The 18,017-nt window shown below is 39.3% G+C and overlaps 1 protein-coding gene and 1 long non-coding RNA gene across 3 annotated transcripts; both read right to left on the reverse strand.

The window, feature by feature from the left end:
• Positions 1 to 517: 517 nt before the first annotated feature.
• Positions 518 to 17,670, reverse strand: LOC129276920 (NFX1-type zinc finger-containing protein 1-like). The gene is made up of 4 exons (XM_064095706.1): positions 17,537 to 17,670; positions 11,614 to 16,392; positions 2,470 to 2,569; positions 518 to 1,903 (listed from the first exon to the last, which is right to left on the reverse strand). Exons 1-4 carry the CDS (start codon positions 17,668 to 17,670, stop codon positions 518 to 520), a joined length of 6,399 nt encoding a protein of 2,132 aa, XP_063951776.1.
• Positions 7,186 to 10,658, reverse strand: LOC135153167 (uncharacterized). Of its 2 annotated transcripts, XR_010292683.1 has the most exons (4): positions 10,227 to 10,658; positions 8,339 to 8,440; positions 7,798 to 7,917; positions 7,186 to 7,303 (listed from the first exon to the last, which is right to left on the reverse strand). It is a non-coding gene; the product is annotated as an uncharacterized LOC135153167 (long non-coding RNA). The 2 variants fall into 2 exon arrangements; XR_010292682.1 differs by lacking the exon at positions 10,227 to 10,658 and having other exon boundaries at positions 8,339 to 8,501.
• Positions 17,671 to 18,017: the final 347 nt, after the last annotated feature.

The raw sequence follows: 18,017 nt of genomic DNA on the forward strand, positions 1-18,017 counted from the left end.
CATCGGATGCATTGCATTGGCCGATTTGGTAATGATTCAGTTTCTAAAACTTATATTTGTAAAGTTTTAAATTTCTACGTATGTTTTCAAATGTATGTATATTCTCCAACATAATTTTTTAATGTTATCTTTGATATCGTTGTAGTCATATTCTTTCATATTGTTTTCGTGATCGCTACTAATTTGTTGTTGTATTTGATCGGCGTATGATTTTGTTGGCATAAATGATAAAATATGCGCGTACCTCAGCTGCATGCGCGTATTGAGTTGACCTTCCTTAGAGCAACACGCTTGTGTGTTGCTGCCCTCTACGTTCGTTGGTTGCTGCCTATACGTTCGTTGTTGAGCGCTCGTTGTTGAGCGCTAATAGAGTTTTCAGAATACGAATTTGGAGGTACATTAGCGCTCCATTTAATGGGTAACATAATGAGGAAAGTGAAGTGGAAGCTTTAATACGAGACATTTCAGAATATCCCCCTTCCCCCAGAAAGACTAGATAAACTTTTCTGTTCACAGTCTATTTGTCTCCAACACCATCCCCACTTTGGCCATTTCCTCGACCACCACCTCGATTTCTGTTTCTTCTCCGAGAATTATTTGAAACATGATCAGGTGCGCGATCGCTAGGTTCTGGTGATTTGGACTTTTTATTACTCGGATTCACCTTTCCTTCTGACTGCCTCTTATCTCTGAAAGTAATGCCTGTACTTCTCGCTGCTCGACTTTGACCGGAAGTTGAAGTGTGCTGCTCAACCGTCGGCCTAACAGTTTCTCTCGGGACATCCCCAGACCTTCCAGACGTATTTTGCTGACCATCATCTCGACCAGCACGTCTTTGTCGACCTCGTCTAGTACTAGGTTTACCACGATCAACCTTGGTGGCATTGTGGGAAGTGTTCATACTTCGCGCGCTGTTATATGGCATTTTCCCCGGTCCGCGTCGTGGCCCACAACTTGCAACTTCTATTGCAAGACGACGAAACTCTCTTTCTGACAATCTTTGCTCCGCAGTGGCAGAAGAACTTGCATTGAGGGATTGACCTTCTTTCGCTGAAATGTCTCTTGATTTCATGTGCAAACATACATCACAGTCTATTTTTAGAATGCTATCTGTGTCCTCCTGAACCATGAATGTATGCCCTTTCGGACATTGACGCCATTTCTCACGGGCAAAGGTCGTCGTACGACTTGGGTGAAATTCCTTAATATTCTCTAGCCATTTATCTAAAGTAGATTTGTAGAGGTCGTCGAGAACCTGTCGTATCTGCTTCAAGTCTGCATCACCATGATCACGGAGAAAGTGTTTCCCGTCAAGTAGTTTAAGAAAATATTCAAGGTGCTGGAAACTTTGCCGGCCCGTTGGCTTCAGCCAATTAATCAGTAGAAGTACAGTGTAAATGGTTCGATGCATTACTTCATGAAGGTCATTAGCTTCTTGGCGCGAAAAGCTAGTGGCATCTCTAAGAACTGCCTTGCCCAGCTCAGCCATCTGTGCTTTAGCCACATCATTGTGTCCTTTCCATAAGGAACTTTTACTCTTGGAACTTAACTTATCCCGGTGTGACTTTGTACATTCATTGGTTAACATTTCATGCATCTCAATCAATATACGTATGAGTAGGAGTCGAGACGTGAAAGCCGGTTCATATTCCATTTTAAGCTCATTGTGTCTACGAAGCCAGATCCCTATGGTGTGATGTTCGATACCTAGGGGGCGTAGATTTGCAAGGGTAAGGGTTCTCTTCATGTTCTGTTGTAAATCACGTTTTCCCGACATTACCTGCCTCTTCCTAGCTTCCATCTTCCTCTTGACATGCAACACGTGCCTCCTCGATAGCTTGATGATAGTTCCGTATCGTCTACTGTGACGTAATGGCGTGCTGCATTTTGGGCATCTCTTCAACTGAGAAAGATATATGAAAGACGGGTGGATTAGAACTACGATGACAATAACAGTTTTAAATCAGATGCTTTCACACGCACCACAGGGCAGAATGTTTGTCATAGAATTCTAAATTGAAATGTAATGTGTCCTTTTGCAGGTTAAAATAAATTTTTTAATTTTTTTATATTCGTCTCATACTTGTGTAATGAATCCTTTGGAACAAGGTGGTATAATATTGTTATCATTACTGTGCATGTGCATCGTGATGTTATCATAATCAGAATTTTATGAATAGATTTTAACAATAACACAGGCTGTTAACATTCTACACCCAAAATGACAGCATAATTATAACCATGTCAAGTAAGAGTCTCGGGCAGTCGGGTCGCTCAGGGTAGGGAAAATAATTAAAAAGATAAAAATGATTCATAATATAATTTCTTTACTTTTTTTTGTCAGATGCTCTTAAATGAAATATAACAAATTAATATGATCAATATTAAAAATAAGTCAAATTCCGATGTGAAAAGATGGATGTTTTCCATTACAAGTATATATCATTGTAAAAAAAATACATGTATTACCAAAATAAACGAGTTTGTGGTCTTCTTTTGGTGAAGACCAATGTGCCTGTCGAGTTCGGATACTTCAAAAACGTGTCCGCATTCTTCCCGTTGCATGAATCTAGATTGGAAATAAAAATGTATTGAAAATGCATTACAAAAAAATAAACAATCGCGAAATGGCTTACTATACATCATCTGTAAGGTCCTGGAGGACTGGAGAAAAGGCCGTCTTCACTCATGAACGAAACGTAGATTCTACTTTCCTGGTCCTGCTCTACAGCCCAATTTGGCGACTTAAGCTAGCCGTTTCTCTTTTACTCAAGCCTCTCACCTATCCAGCCCAACTCAAGCCAACTCAACCGAGCCAATCTCCTACTCAAGCCTGTCATCCTGCCTACATGTCAGTTTTCCACTCTTTCTGGTTCTCTTAAGGAACTACACTCATTCCGTAACGAATACTTTACTTCCCAACCTCCAATTTCTTCCCTTTTCATTTCACTTCTATCTCTATCCACTTTTATCTCAGTCCCCCGCTCAGTCCTTCCAGGACCTTACACATGGTGTCAGTGGCGTACCTGGCATATTTCGTCAGGGGGGGGGGGGCAAGCGACAAGGATGAGCAAGGTTGGGGTAGTAGGCATGGACTTATATAGGCACAATTTTTTCAAGGCGGGTGTTGATAATCATTGCCCAAATATCAACTTCACAGTTTTTAATTTCAATTATTTTTTTCAATTATTATTTAGCCTTTTTACATGATGTGAAACGTGCAGAAATTACACATTCGGTCATAAAATTACCAATACACGAGGATATTTGGGCACCTAGCAGTCCTCGTTGCCCTGCATTTTGCAGCCCCGCCCCCCCCCCATACACGTTTGGATATGTAGGTCTGGCAGTGGCACTGAAGGTTGGAAAGGTCACCCAGGGGGTGCCCAATAAAACATTTGGGATCTTGCTACTTCTGATATTTGCTATCGGGCGATTTAATTTTATAGTCGAAATTAATTTTTAATTTGTATATCATTCCAGAAATTAAATGTATTGGATCGTGATCGATATATTTCTAATCAAGTGGTAATTGCAATGTAACAATTTTATATTAAAATACCTCTTTTATTCCTCTTTAAAGGTGTTTACATTATGTTCCCAATTCTGCTCATTTGGGGACGTTATAAAATAGGTATTTGACATTGAAATCAGTTAAAAATGATAATTGCAAGCGCGAAGCGCGAGCTGATTTTTTTCTAAAAATTTAGACCTAAAGCGATACATTTTGTGCACTTAAACATGAATAGGATGAGTATCTTCCTTAATAAATTATGCGAGTGCGAAGCGCGAGCTAAACTGGACAATAGACATTCTAAGCAGTTTTACAGGATGGGTTTCTAAACAGTCGTGCGGGCGCGAAGCGCGAGCTAAAACTTTTGATATTTTGACTTAAGAACTGGACATTCTAAGCTCTTTTAGTACCTTGAAAAAGCTGGTTTCTAACTGAATAATTAATTGATGCGAGCGCGAAGAGCTAGCTGAAAATGTGAAATATTCCTCCCTGAAAAGTGGACATTCTAAGCACTTTTTTTAAACTATGAACAAGATGGTAGTTAAAAACAACTAATTGGTGTGAGCGCGAAGCGCGAGCTAATTTTTTTTTATATTTCGACCTGAAAACTTTACATTCTGAGCACTTCATTTAATTATGAACAGGATGGAATTTCATGCGAGTGCGAAGCTCGAGCTGAAATTTTTGATATTCCGACCTAAGAACTTGATATTCTAAGCAATTTTTGTTACCGCGAACAAATTGGTTTCTAATGATATACTTTTGATATTTTTTTATTTTTTATATTCCGACCTGACAACCGGACATTCTAAGCACTTCATTTAACTATGAACAGGATGGATATCTCTAAACAGTTATATGTGAGCACGAAGCGCGAGCTGAAAATTTTGATATTCCGGCCTATGAACTGGATATTATAAGCACTTTTTGTAACCGTGAACAAATTAGTTTCTATTATTAACAACTAGCTAATCGATTGACGCGTGCGCGAAGTGCAAGCTGAAAATGTTTAATATTTAAACTTGAAAAAAATACATTTATCTTACGTATCCGACAAAAAAATTGATGCGAGCGCTACGCGTGAAATTTTTATTGTTATAATTATATTACCTAAAAGGTGTTCTCTTACTTTTTCCTGTCCCTGGTCAGCCCAGTCCAAGCCCCCGAAGCTACCGCCATTTTGTTTAATCCATTAGAAGCTAAAATAAGCCCTCATTAATATTAATTTCGTACGATGCTCCCTCGTCGACTGTGGTTTTGTACGTGTATTAGACAATACGCACATCAGCGCAATGACAAAGGTCAACTTGGCAAATTCATTAATGTATTCATTTTGTTACGCGCTCGTGACGCGAAGGATTCAGCGAATCAAGCAAGCGCAAATCTGAGACGATACATTGCGCTCAATAAAGTATCGATATCACAATCGATATCACTTAAAAACAAAGCATTGTTTGTACAGGTATTGTGTCTTATAGGCCTATGCCGTTTCTAAAAGGGAAGATGAAAAGAGTAGTCTTCAAGTCGTGATTAGTTAAAGAGGTCTCAAGTGCTTTTGCCATCGCCAAATTGTCACATGTTAAGATATTCAAAGCAATCTTAGTTTTTAACAAATGTAAAGAATCAATATTAATTAATCAATATTAGGGGGCCTACATTATACAAGCTCTGTTTTTCAGTTGGCCCTCCCTCCTAGCTTTCAATCATTTATATTTCGATTTGATAATTGTCTATTGTAATTTTATAATGTTGTCAATTTTTGTATGTACTTCAATTGTGATTATATGTTACTTTGTCAATTGTATCATAATTGTAAATATGAAATTGAAAGTGGAAAATAAAATAATTGAATTGAATCTAGACTCTAAATAGCCGGCAGAGGCCGCCGAACGGATCAAAGGGGGCTGTTGCACTGACCCAAAAGTCTTGTTTTCTTTTTTTTTTCTAGGGAGGGGGGGGGGGGGCGGGTGGGGGCAGAACATGGTTATTACAATTTGATGGTAATTTTCACTGGTTGAGTATGGTTACTGAAAAAAATAACTGTCACCACTAATAGAGTACATTTCTTGTTACAAATTTCGAGAAGCAAAAAAAAAATATTTTGTTCAAGGTATAATACGTAAGGGGCCGACCCCGGCCCTCATGGATCCCCGTGCCTGTTTTCTTCATCTGGCGTCCGTTTCATAATGAATTACAGCTATTTAAACATCGCTGTTATTGTGATTACCGTGGTAACCTAGATTATGATTGGTTATAGCAGTTACCATCGTAGTTAACTACGATGGTAACGCGCTATAACCAATCATAATTACCATACTTGTAACTCATGATGAAACGGGCCCCAGTTTATCATGTTAATACGTTTCCTGTCCCCTCTATTCTCCAGCATTTCTTGCTCTGTTTTTCCATTTAATAATTTTCCCACTCACGTTATTTTGGTGCCGCCTTTCTCCTACATATATTTCCTTCTTCTTTTCCCACTTGTTATCTGTCTCCTGGTTTCCATAAATCTCGTCTTATTTCTCTTCCACCCCTTTGTTCCTACTTCCCACCATTCGTGCTCTCTTACCCCCCCCCCCCCCTCTAAATTATCTCTTCATATGTGCCCCTCCATTTCTTTCTCATCTCTTTTCAACCCCCTTCTCATCACTCTTTCTCTCTCTCGATCTCCATCTCATTTGAATTTTGCCAATTCCAAATCCCTTTCATTTTAGCTCTGTACAAATACTATATGAATACAAATGAAAGACATGAAGGCATTTTCTGGTTAGTTGTGAATTTTATTAATAGCCAGAAAAAATATCACATTATCAGAGGATTTAGCCTTACTTTTTTTCTTAAGCATATGTTAATACTTTGAATCGAACGAAAATGTTTTTTGTATGCAGGGGCAGCGATCCTGGGGGGCACAGTTCCGGCCCCTACTTTTTGAAGCACTAAAAAGTGCCTTTAATTTTATGTAAGAAAAATGCCCCCTCACGAACGTGTACTGTGTCCCTTTCACCTGACGAGAACCTGTTTTAGGTGTTACCAAGTGCTCTTCCTTGTATGCAAATTTTTACCAAAAAATGCCCCCCCGAACGTGTTCTGTGCCCTTTCATCTGAGGGCCCGTTTTAAGTGTTAAAAAGTGCCCCCTCGCCTTCTTGTAAGTGCCCTTTCTCGAATAACTGCCCCCTTTTACCCAAGAAAAGTGCTCCTAAAGAATTTGTTCTGTGCCCCTTTCACCTGAGAAGGACCCGTTTTATGGTCACCATGACGAGTGCCCTTTGAAACAAGAAAACAATAAGGAAATCCTTTGTGCATTAAGTTTAATAATTCATGTGAGTGGGGGTAGATAAGCAGTTTCGTACACTACAGATGGAGGGGGGGGGGGGGCTTGAAGGACTCTTGCCCCCCCAAAAAAGGGTGAAATATATCATTCTGAATATTTTGTCGAAATCTATCACAAAATTGGATTTTCTTTTTAAAAATGTCAAAATTTTGCTCTCTCGCAACTTCTTTAAAATTTCACATAATACAGCATTTTCCCTGTGCCCCCCCCCCCCCACTTTCAACTTCACTTCGCCGCTCCTATTTGTATGTTTATAGCTTTTCCTTTTGCAACCAGTTTTAATGAAAATCGACAGGAAATTTCATACTTCATGAATTTGGGGTTGTGATAATAATAAAAAATAAAAAAAATTGGACTTGAAAAAAAAAACCTTTTCCATCTTTATCAAGTGCTTCCTAAGCTAAGTCACTCTTCAATTTGTTGGATTTCTTGAATGAAAACATCTGTTACACCAGTCCTGCAGATTGAAAAAATAGAGAAAGAAAATCAATGAATTTAAATTAAAATTGTCATGATTTGTAAAACATAATTGTTTTAAGAAAAGTAAGACTATACATACCGGTATATAAATTTCTTCATCACATAACATAGGAAATCTTACTTCTACTAATTATAAACATGTACTTCTACAAAGCATATCACTTAAACCTGTTCTATGCAGTTTGCATACCACTCTCCATTATAACTACATGTACTCTATTAAAAAAAAATGTCAGAGATTTCCCATAAATATGAATACATGAATTAACATATATAAATTATATGTAATAGTCAGAATTAAAGATGATATGTTTTGTTGCACAGAATATTTTGATCTGCGAATAAAAACGACACCTAACTATAACCTAAAAACAGAATTGAAATGTTTTTTTTTCAAAGGCAGGTCTATTCGTTGCCTGAAAATTTTGTGAAAACCCCCCCATTATTAAAAATAATCACTTATTAACTCACTCATATAACTGCTGTAGGTTGTATTTCTCTTTGTGGTCCTATCACTGTTCTATTAGGCCTACTTCACCAATTGTTTATCATCATCAATCACCTCCATGGAAATTGTAGAGTTGCATCATCCTATTGGACAAAATGTAAAATAATAAGATTTAAAAAAAATTGTAAATCTACAAATATGAAATATGAATATCACACTAAAGAATGAATAAAATGAATTTTATAAAATATAATCATGAAAAATAAATATTGCTTTGTTTATAAACAAATAGGAAATAAAAAGGCCATTTAAATAATAGTAGATCCAGGACATGACCTTATTTTATAAATTGGCCCAAGGTGCATAACTTTTGGCATTGGTTCTTATTCTATTTTAGACTCGAGAGAGTCGAGAGCCTGTATATATAGGAAGTGTTTATTCAGTATAGATCCTACCTCTTAGCAGTGGCTCTGGTTATTTTTATTTAATGTAAACATGGTTAACATTCATTTCAATGCATGTAATGTATCTGCAATTTTTTATGGGTTAGTTTAACTTTTATACCTGGATGAGAATCTGCAAAATGATACATGCACTTATGATCATCATGTTTAACCATAGGTACCAGGTAGACCTCTACTGTTTTTCTTGTTCTTCAAACTCAACCTGTTTGTGAAAGAAAAGAGAGAACAATAAGTGTCAAGTGATCTCTTTTATGGCCGTATGTACACTGTAAAAAAAACCCTGATTTTACAGAAAAAAAACAAGATTTTGCAGAAAGCAATAACATAATCATTCTGTAAATTCATAAAACAGGAAGTTTTCTACAGAACAGGTCTGTTTAAAAAGGGGAAAATGGTGTTTTATTTAAGGAAATTTGTAAGGTTCCATACACCAAATAACAATTTCCTGTAATTTTACATGATATAATGTAAGATTATGCAATCTGGTAAAATTACAGGTTTTCTCGAGACTCTGCTGCAGGAACTTCTTTTATTTTAAGAATAAATTTTCAAACAGTGTAGGGGGAGGGGTTTGGGTGGGAGCTGAAATGTGAAAACCTTCATAAAAAAAAGAATTGCATGAAATCCTTCAATTTTACTTTAGAAAATGCAAAAAACAACCCTAGGCAATATAGGTAGCTTCGGGCCCTCACTTTCTGAATTTCAGGTTTCTCTAATTTTTTTTCTTCACATGTCTGCCCCCCCCCCACAAAAAAAAAAAATCTGCATCTTTTTATTCCGAATCTTAATTCATTTGATTTTAACAACATAATTTCATAATCTCATGCACTAGGTAGATCTAGTCCAACCAGAATCAGTGCTGCGTGACAGCATTCATGTATCTAAATAAGTTCTAGATCTAGACTATCGATAGACTCTCGATCTATCTAGACCTAGAATGTAAAGCTAACCCTTCGGTGACTTTACCTAGATGTAGGCCCTATATCGATTTAGAAATTTTTGATGTCTGACTTTTATTCCTGGCTAAACCTTCATTGCCATTATTGACCGAGAGTAGATGATAGCATCTAGATCTAGTCCTTGGTCCACCGACAGTCATACTCGTACATGTAAATGTAGTCGTTTAGGCCCAGACCTACATCTAGGCCTAAAATGATAGACCTAGATCCTAAGCCCTGGGGGTACGTGTCGAGGGTTGGGAAAGTATAAGTTAGATGACTAGATTTGAATTAGGTAGGCCCAGATCTACGTACCGGTACAAGCATCGATGGATAAAAGTAAAGTAACATAAACCATGTAAACTGATAAAGTAAAATTAAGAATGGGACTAGGCTCTGTTAACCAGAAATTAGATCTTGATCTATTGATAATGAGAGTGAGACAAACATGCAGAGCAGCATGTTATTTCTAATACCGAGTCTAACTATATAAATGACAATAAGAATTAAAATGGGTGGGGGCTAAATGCAGAAGAAGCCTGAAGTTATGCAAAATAAATTTGATATCTGAAACTGACGAGAATCTAGTGAGGATTGACACAATGATGACAGGCATATCTTCTTCCACACTCCGCTTCACAGTATTCCTGACTGAGTCTCGATCTACTGAAGATAGATGCAGATCTCCCTCTAGATCTAACGTTATACAGTGTACAAAAAGAAGCTTCATTCTTCTTGTTTTAATCAATCGTGGGCTCCGGCCCGGCCCGATTTTCTCTCGATGCCCAGCCGGCTAGGACTCCCGTACAAAATACATGTGGTTGACACAGCGGCATAACCACTGAAAAGCAACATACAGGCTGCACTGGGCCGGGCGACGATGACAATCTAACTTCAATTTCAAAGACCAAATTCCGCTTTTCTTTAACAGAAGAATGATAGAAAACTCTCTAATTAGTTAAAGAAATAATCTAAGATCACAAAATACAGTGTGAAATGTGTAAATAGTCCACTGAATTAATGTGGTTTTATCAATTTATACGTACTCACCGGAATGTTCGTAGGTCCATTTTTGTGTGGAAAGAAAAGTTTCAGAATGAATAAATTAGATGACGTAATGAGGTCAAATGAATAATTAATTCTGTAACACGATACCACTAATATCGATGACAAAGAATCGGGGAAATCGCGTATTAATGACGCTCTTAGCCAATGAAAAGGCCGGATTATGAATATCTTCATGCTCATGAATGTCAATGAGGGCTTATTTTTGTCTTCAAATGATCGCGGTAGGCGGAGCCTAATCTCATTTGTTTTGTGCTGAACGCGCACGCAGCTTTCGGTCTAGTAATATATTATAAGGTCTTTGGCCCAGTCCGTCCTCACTCGACACTCGCTGTGCGGACAGAGAGCTCTAAAAGTCGCATTGCGTAAAAATCACAATTTACCGATAAAAGTGTACAGTTTAATTGACATTTACCGACAAAGATAGTGGAACTAAAAACCGAATCAGTTGGAACAGCCCCGTGTGCCCGAAAGTAAATAATTTTTTTCCGACAGTCTGCAGTCCAGTTTTTGTTTTCCCCTTTCTCTTAAACTCTTTCTTCTTTTTCCCCTTCCCCCTTTTTTCTCTCTTTCCTTCTTCCTCTTTTTGTTTTTCTCCCTTTTTTCGCTTCTTCTTTTTTTTTTGCTTGTGACTTGTCAGGGGGGGCAGTGTACCCCCTGCCCCCCCCTTAGGTACGCTAGTGCATGGTGCATCGTAAACCACTTCCGCGATTGTTCATACCACCATGCAAACCTTCAAACATAAAAAATAACACATTTCAGAAAAGGTAATTTCTTTATTTAGGGGGCTTTTGTGCGTTTCCTTTTAGAAGAGGTAGTTTTTTTTGCTGATTTTCCCTAAACTTTTTCATATTCAAGTTTGGTAATTAATTTCAATTTATTTGCTCATAAAAATCCATACAAAAACACTACATATACAAAGTATTGTATTCACAAATTAGAAGAAAAAAAATAGAAATAAAAATTGGATTGAATGTGAGAGGGACAGCAAGAAAGGAACAAGCCTTGTGATCAGCTGACCCTATAACATAATAATTATACAAAGACTTCAACAATAACGATTTAAAAAAATCACTAGAATTAACCACCAAACAGTTCGTAAATGCATAATTGAAAAGGCTGAAATGTAAAAGAAGAATTACTTCCATTAAATAATTTTTACTATATCCGACCCTATATATTATTATGATAATTGTTATTACTTTACTTCATGAACTGCTCGAGGAGTGATAAATTGAGAAAATTAAACCTTTTCATAAGAACTAGTAAGCAGAGACAAATCACTTTAGGAGGTCCCCAGTACTGGGGGTGGGACGTACAAACTTAATGGAATTACCCAGTTAAGTAGTGAAACCAAATTATGTTCAAATACCTGTATGCATCTGTGTCCTGAGAAGCAAAGATTTCCTTCAGCTTCACCTCGTCGCAGATGCGGCAGAGTTTTGGGCAGATCTCTCCACACAGGCCGGCACATGGGTGACCACACTTCTTCAGCTGCTTCGGACAGGGTTCATCACAGGGTAATCTGGAGCATGTCTCGCAGCAGAGCATTCGACACTCGCTGTGCGGACAATTCCAGTTACACCGTTTTGTACAAGGGGGACACACTTCTCCGCATGGATGATTGCATTTTATGTGGTCGCAAAAGTTCTCACATGTCTTGGAACAAGGAAGACACGGGCTAACACAATCGAGGGTGCACTTATGTCCACATACCAGAGTACGGTCGCATTTTTCTCGGCATGGTAGGTGGTATCGACCTCCCATACATGAACCACATGTCCCATGGCACATGTGCCCACAATCAAGTTCGGTCTGACATCTGACATGGCATGAATCTGGTCCATCGCTACACCTTGCATTTACTCTGTGACCACATGGCCAGTCGTTTCGGATTACGAACACTTCACATTTCGTAATGCACTTTTCTCCACATATTCCAGTGTAAGTGTGTCCACAAGCGAGCTTCTTTTCACATTTTTCTTGACAAAACACACCATTCGCGTCTGTAGAGCACTCCATATTCATTCTGTGACCACATGGCAGACTCTTGACCACAATCTGAGAGCAATCACTTTGTGTCGAGCATTCTTCGATAACTAGGTGACCGCAGGATGGACGTGTCTTTGTGACAACTATAAGACAAAGGACTTTATCTGGTACAACGTTGCATTCAAGTTCTTTTCTATGAGAACAAGGCAGAGTCTTCGAAACCAATTCAGTACATACAATGTCGGGATTGTCCGTCTTTGAACACTCTATCAGCTTTATGTGTCCACATGGTAAATCCTTGCTGACAATGACCGAGCACATTCCATGCTCACTGCACCTCTCAAATTTAAAGTGGCCACACTGGAGTTGTCTTCGCACTGTTGTAGGGCATTCAAAGCTGTGGATATCCATATAGCACGGAAGCTTAACAAAGTGTTCACAAGGAAGCTTTGTTTTCTCAACTATCACATCGCATTTTACAGATGTGGGATCTTGGCTACATTTCATGACACGAAAGTGACCACACGGCAGTTTCTTTTCCATTTTCTTACGGCATGGTGGACATTCGATTCCGCATATCTCAGAACAGGCATGGCCTCTTTCACACTTCTTTGTGCAAGGTTTGGGACAGATGTAGTTTTCATGTAGTCGATCAACCGGATGGCACAAATTGACACACACATGTCCGCAATCGAGCAACGTTCCACAAGGAATTCCACATCCTCCATAAGGAACCTTCTGAAAATCAGCTGCTCTTTTCACGTCCGTCTTGTTGTGCGGATGGTTGTAACACTGTAAATTCAACACATCACCTATACGACAGTTGGCAATCAAATCGTCGTAGATTCCACTCCACAATTTGCATTTCTTAGAGTAAAGGGTGAAATTCCCAATGCAATACAGCCCTTCTTTTGCTCTCGAAAGCGCCACACACACTCTGTTGGTGATGCTCAGGAAGCCTATCTTGCCATTCTGACTACTTCGTACGAAGGAGAGTAGAATGATGTCATTTTCTTCCCCTTGGTAGTTGTCGACTGAAGCCACTCTTACGCCTTCAAACGTAGCTCTGTCCATTTTCCCTTTGAACTTCAGTACTTGTCCAGTGTAGGCAGTGAGTATAGAAATCTGTTCAGGTTTGTAACCCTGGTTCAGAAGGTACCTACACAATTCTACTGTAAAATCAACTTCATGGAGATTGTAGTGACTCATTGTCTCTTTTACGTGTGCCTCTTCTTCCTGATGATCAAGAAAGAAGATGTTTTTCTCCACCCCTCTTACGTCTCGATATGAAGACACGGATTCGTGGTCTTCGAGTTCCGGGTAGAAGTGATCTCTCATCAATGACGATATTTCAGGCCTCATACGATGCTGCTGTCTGAGTTTCTTGTAGGGGAATCCATTCTTTACCAGACGTTCAAACATGGAAACATCGAGATGATATTTTGTTGCTAGTTGGTAAACATTTGGCTTTGGGCGTAGTTGTTGATGATCACCAATCAGGATCAATTGCTGACAGGTAGAATGTAGCGATGTAATTATGTGTGACTCGAGCACCTCTGCAGCTTCCTCAACAATGGTAATCCTTGGTTGTACTCTTTTCAGCAATTCACGTTCACTAGCTGCCCTTGTAGTCGTCATACCGACTATTGTAGCTTGCTGTAGGACCAGACATTTCTCGTAATCATTTGTCTCCTGCAACTCCGTGCATAATTGAGTATACTCGTTTTGGAGAACAGGGAGCTGTGCTTCTAGGATTGACATATATTCGCCTAACCAGTGATGATATAGTTCCCAGCGTTGGGTAACATCAAGCACCCAAACGTCTCGTATGTAAGTAACTTGGTTCGGATTCATTTCCTTTTGCAAGTTTGTCTTTTCCCTCAGGAAATTCTTTACATCCTTCTCTATTTCGTCTGATGATAACAGATCGTCGTAGTAAACTGCTAGCGGAGATAAGTTCTTGACAACTTTGACTTCCGATGATTCATCATCTTCTACGTCATCATTGTTAACTCGCTCTGACTCAATCAAGTCTCTTTCATTTTCTACGTCGATATTATCATCCAATTTATCAACTTCTTCAGAATCCAATGCGTCCCCTTCTCCGATTTCCTTGTCACAAGTGGTCCCTTCTTTGTGATTTTGTCCAACTTCCTTCACGCTCTCATTGTCAGGAATTAACCATTCTATCATCCACGAATCGGCATACCCAAATTTTTCTATTTTCTTCATACTGTTGAAGTGCTTTTCAGACATGACATGGAAACGCTTTAATTCCGTCTCCCTCAAAATACCTTGAGAACTCAACTGGATTCTTGTTTGCACGCCCGTAAGAGCACGTTTCACCAACGTAGTTTCCCGTTTGATGTTCCCAGCACGGCGTGTAATGTACTTATTACCAGTATTCCTGAAACGCTTCATTCGAATGGCTTGTTTCAGATTGTTATTTTCCAGCTCTGGGCATTTGCTACGACTTCCGACTCGGATGATGCCTTCATCTTGAAATTGCTTGATGCCAAGTAAAAACTGATCCAATGCGTGGTTTGTGTAACAGACCAGTAGAATAGGACCTGTTTCTTTATCTGACCAGCAATTCTTGTTCTTGAGGAGAGTTTCAACAATTTTCAATCCGATGTATGTTTTTCCTGTTCCGGGAGGTCCCTGAATCAGGGACAGTTCTTGTGTCAGAGCAGCTTTTACTGCTTCTAGTTGAGATGGGTTTAGCTTGGTTTCCTTAGCTCCTGGCCAGGCATATTCATTCAGAACTGATATGGGAAAGGGGGTGTCAATTTTGCCTTGTTCTGGAGCACTATATGTCGGAATACGATTGATTTGAATGCTCATTGAAGGGGTAACCTGAGGTTTGATGCCATCAGTGGCGTTATTTGGATTTCCGCCAACCATGAGATTAGACACATCAAGTATGGCATGGCCCGAGCTCTTCATATATGTTGGATGATTTATGTCAGGCCTCAGTTCAAGAATATACCTTGCCATTGGAAAAGCTGTAGGGCTTACCTGCTGGAGACCCGTCAAAACATGACGATATGCCTCGAAGAAGACCGTTGATTCCACCATGACAAATGTTTTGCCAATCAAAGATGACATTGCTTCATCGAGAAGTCGTATGTCCACCACCCCGTGTGCAAGTTGTCTAGCATCACTATTTGCTACAGTTGCTGGAATGTACGATTTGAATTCATCAACTGATAGTAGGACAAGTGAACCGTAAATCAAGCGTTTCGACACTTCCCATCTGACGTGAGGCATCCTTTTAAATGACATCAGATAGGTCACCCCGAAATTGTTGGCCTCGGGCCGGATAAGTTTTACCTCCTCGTAGATCCGGACATCTTGAACTTTTACTCTATTCTTTGGCTGAACTTGCTTGTTAAGAAGATATTGATCTAAACCACTTCTGAGAGGCTGGATGAAATCCTCTTTCATGAGCCTGAAATGCACTTCAAAGTAATGATTTGCGTTTGGGTAGACTCCTTTCACTATATGAGGCCTCAAGTATGGACGATAAGATGGTTTCAGTTCTTCATAACTTGGAAGGATGCTTTGCTGTCTGAAGTCATCTGGTGCTGGTTTCGATGAAAACCGCTGCTTCATGTGCGCTAACTCTTTATCCGCTTCAACAGACTCTATATATTCTAAGAGGTTCTTGAGAGAAAGTGTGACGTCCTGTGTTAACTCTCCATCGATGGAGTTAACCACGTCTTCCATGAGTACCAAGGGTACCTTGATGTCTGCCAATCTACTCGGAATACTGGAAGACATTGACTCAAGTACTCTCAAGAGTACCGCGATGAACCCTACAAATTCAGGAGCGCCTCCTTTGCAAGCTTTTCCCCGCTTTCCAATCAGAAGAAGTGGTAGGTGTTTATTAAAGAGACTAGAACCAACAACTACCGTAAAAATCATAATAACTGTACTGGCCACGCCGACACCATCGGAAAGATGAGCAAGAACGTTCCAAAATAGACGTTGTTTCTTGGCATCTACATCAACTCCCTCGAGACCTGCGACAAAGCTTCCCTTCAACGAACCAAGCTGAATTGCTGCCTCTGAAGGCTCCATCATAAGAAGGTTATTCAAAAAGTTTGAACTGATGGGTTGAAAGGTGCGGTTGTCCTTTGGTCCTGAAGAAGATGACCTGGTAAACGGGTTAACAAAAAATGACAGAAAGAGGGGGTGAACAATGAAAGGATATTGATACATGAACATGAAGGGTAGCACACACTGAGGAATTCAACTGATATACCCGAACAGATATATATTCGTTTCCAGTATCTTTTGAAAGAAATGTTCCACTTGATATATCATTCAGTCATTAATATTTAAGCCTTAAAAAACTTACAAAGACTTGCAGTAAAATAATTCGAGCAGCCTTAGCTTTCGAACGAAGCACGAATGAACATACTAGGACACCCCTTCCCCCTCTCTCTAAAAAAAAACGGGGATGTCGACCGTATTCACAGTTTATAACCTTTTCTTCTTTTTATCCACCATTAAATGGAATCATTGTGGGTCATTTTGTTTATGCGAGAGAAGTGATCGGACGATCAAAAGTGTCAAAGGAATTTGGCCGATAATGATAAATGGATTTTTTGTCAGCACTTTCTTCTAATTATGTCATTCCATAGGTTCTGAGCTCATAAGAATATCTTTTTTTCGGGACCCCATTCATTTTCATTGTAATATACGGTCACATTAAATTCTGAAACTGCGATCCTACGATATCCCATGCCAATTCGAGAGGATCTTTGTACTTGTAATATACGGTCACATTAAATTCTGAAACTGCGATCCTACGATATCCCATGCCAATTCGAGAGGATCTTTGTACACCAAGTATAAAAACTAAGGTGTTAAATTGAAACATTTTTGTTTGCCCCCGTGAAGGGCACTAACAAGTTAATAATCTTCCATATCTAATAGGGATGTATTATCATTGGGTAAGATGATTATATGCGAGCGAGATCTTCATGACTTATAATTGTTTTTTTGTTAATATTTAATATTCCATTTTCTAACTTTGGTGATTTTGTTGTTGGAAAATTAATTTTTAAGAAGTAGTTGTATGTTCCATAAACCCAAACCCTACCCCACCCCCTGGATATTGACACCCATTAGAAGAACAATATTATGATATTAAAGAGGATTTCACATGTCATGGCAAAATATTATTTCTCATAAATAGTACAAACTTACAGGCGATCTTTGGAAAACCGAGAATCCGTACTCTTGCTAAGAACCGGCAATCCACAACCTTCTACTTCTATGGCTCTACCTCTGACCCCTGTTTTGGATGTTGGTGTCTTTGGCGGGTATCTCCTTCCTCCTGCCGGATATCCATGCTGCTGTCGCTGGTCTCTCTGCTTTTGATGATGTCTTCCATTTTGATGGGTTCTACCACCAGATTGTTCGGCATGATCTTTACGACAAAATTGATCAGACTTCTTTGAACCGCTTCTCTCATTCTTCGTACAGCTCGTCTTCCTCTCCTTTGGTCGCACGCTTTTTTCCTCGTGGTCTTTGGACGCGCCACTGACCTTTGAACCTGTTGCGCTACCCGTACCAACGTCGGTACCCTCTGTCGGCTCTCGACCCCGCGATGGGAAGTTTGTTCTGTCGCTCAATGCCTTCTCTGCCATGATTGCTCTTGGTATTCTGCATGCAACAACGTCTTCAAATACAGGACGGCATCCGTCAAGACAGTGTCTACGGAAGAAAATATTAATTATTATTATGCCATATTGAAAATTCTCAAACGATTTA

Source organism: Lytechinus pictus, chromosome 2 (assembly GCF_037042905.1).
Source record: "Lytechinus pictus isolate F3 Inbred chromosome 2, Lp3.0, whole genome shotgun sequence".
Classification (NCBI taxonomy): domain Eukaryota; kingdom Metazoa; phylum Echinodermata; class Echinoidea; order Temnopleuroida; family Toxopneustidae; genus Lytechinus; species Lytechinus pictus.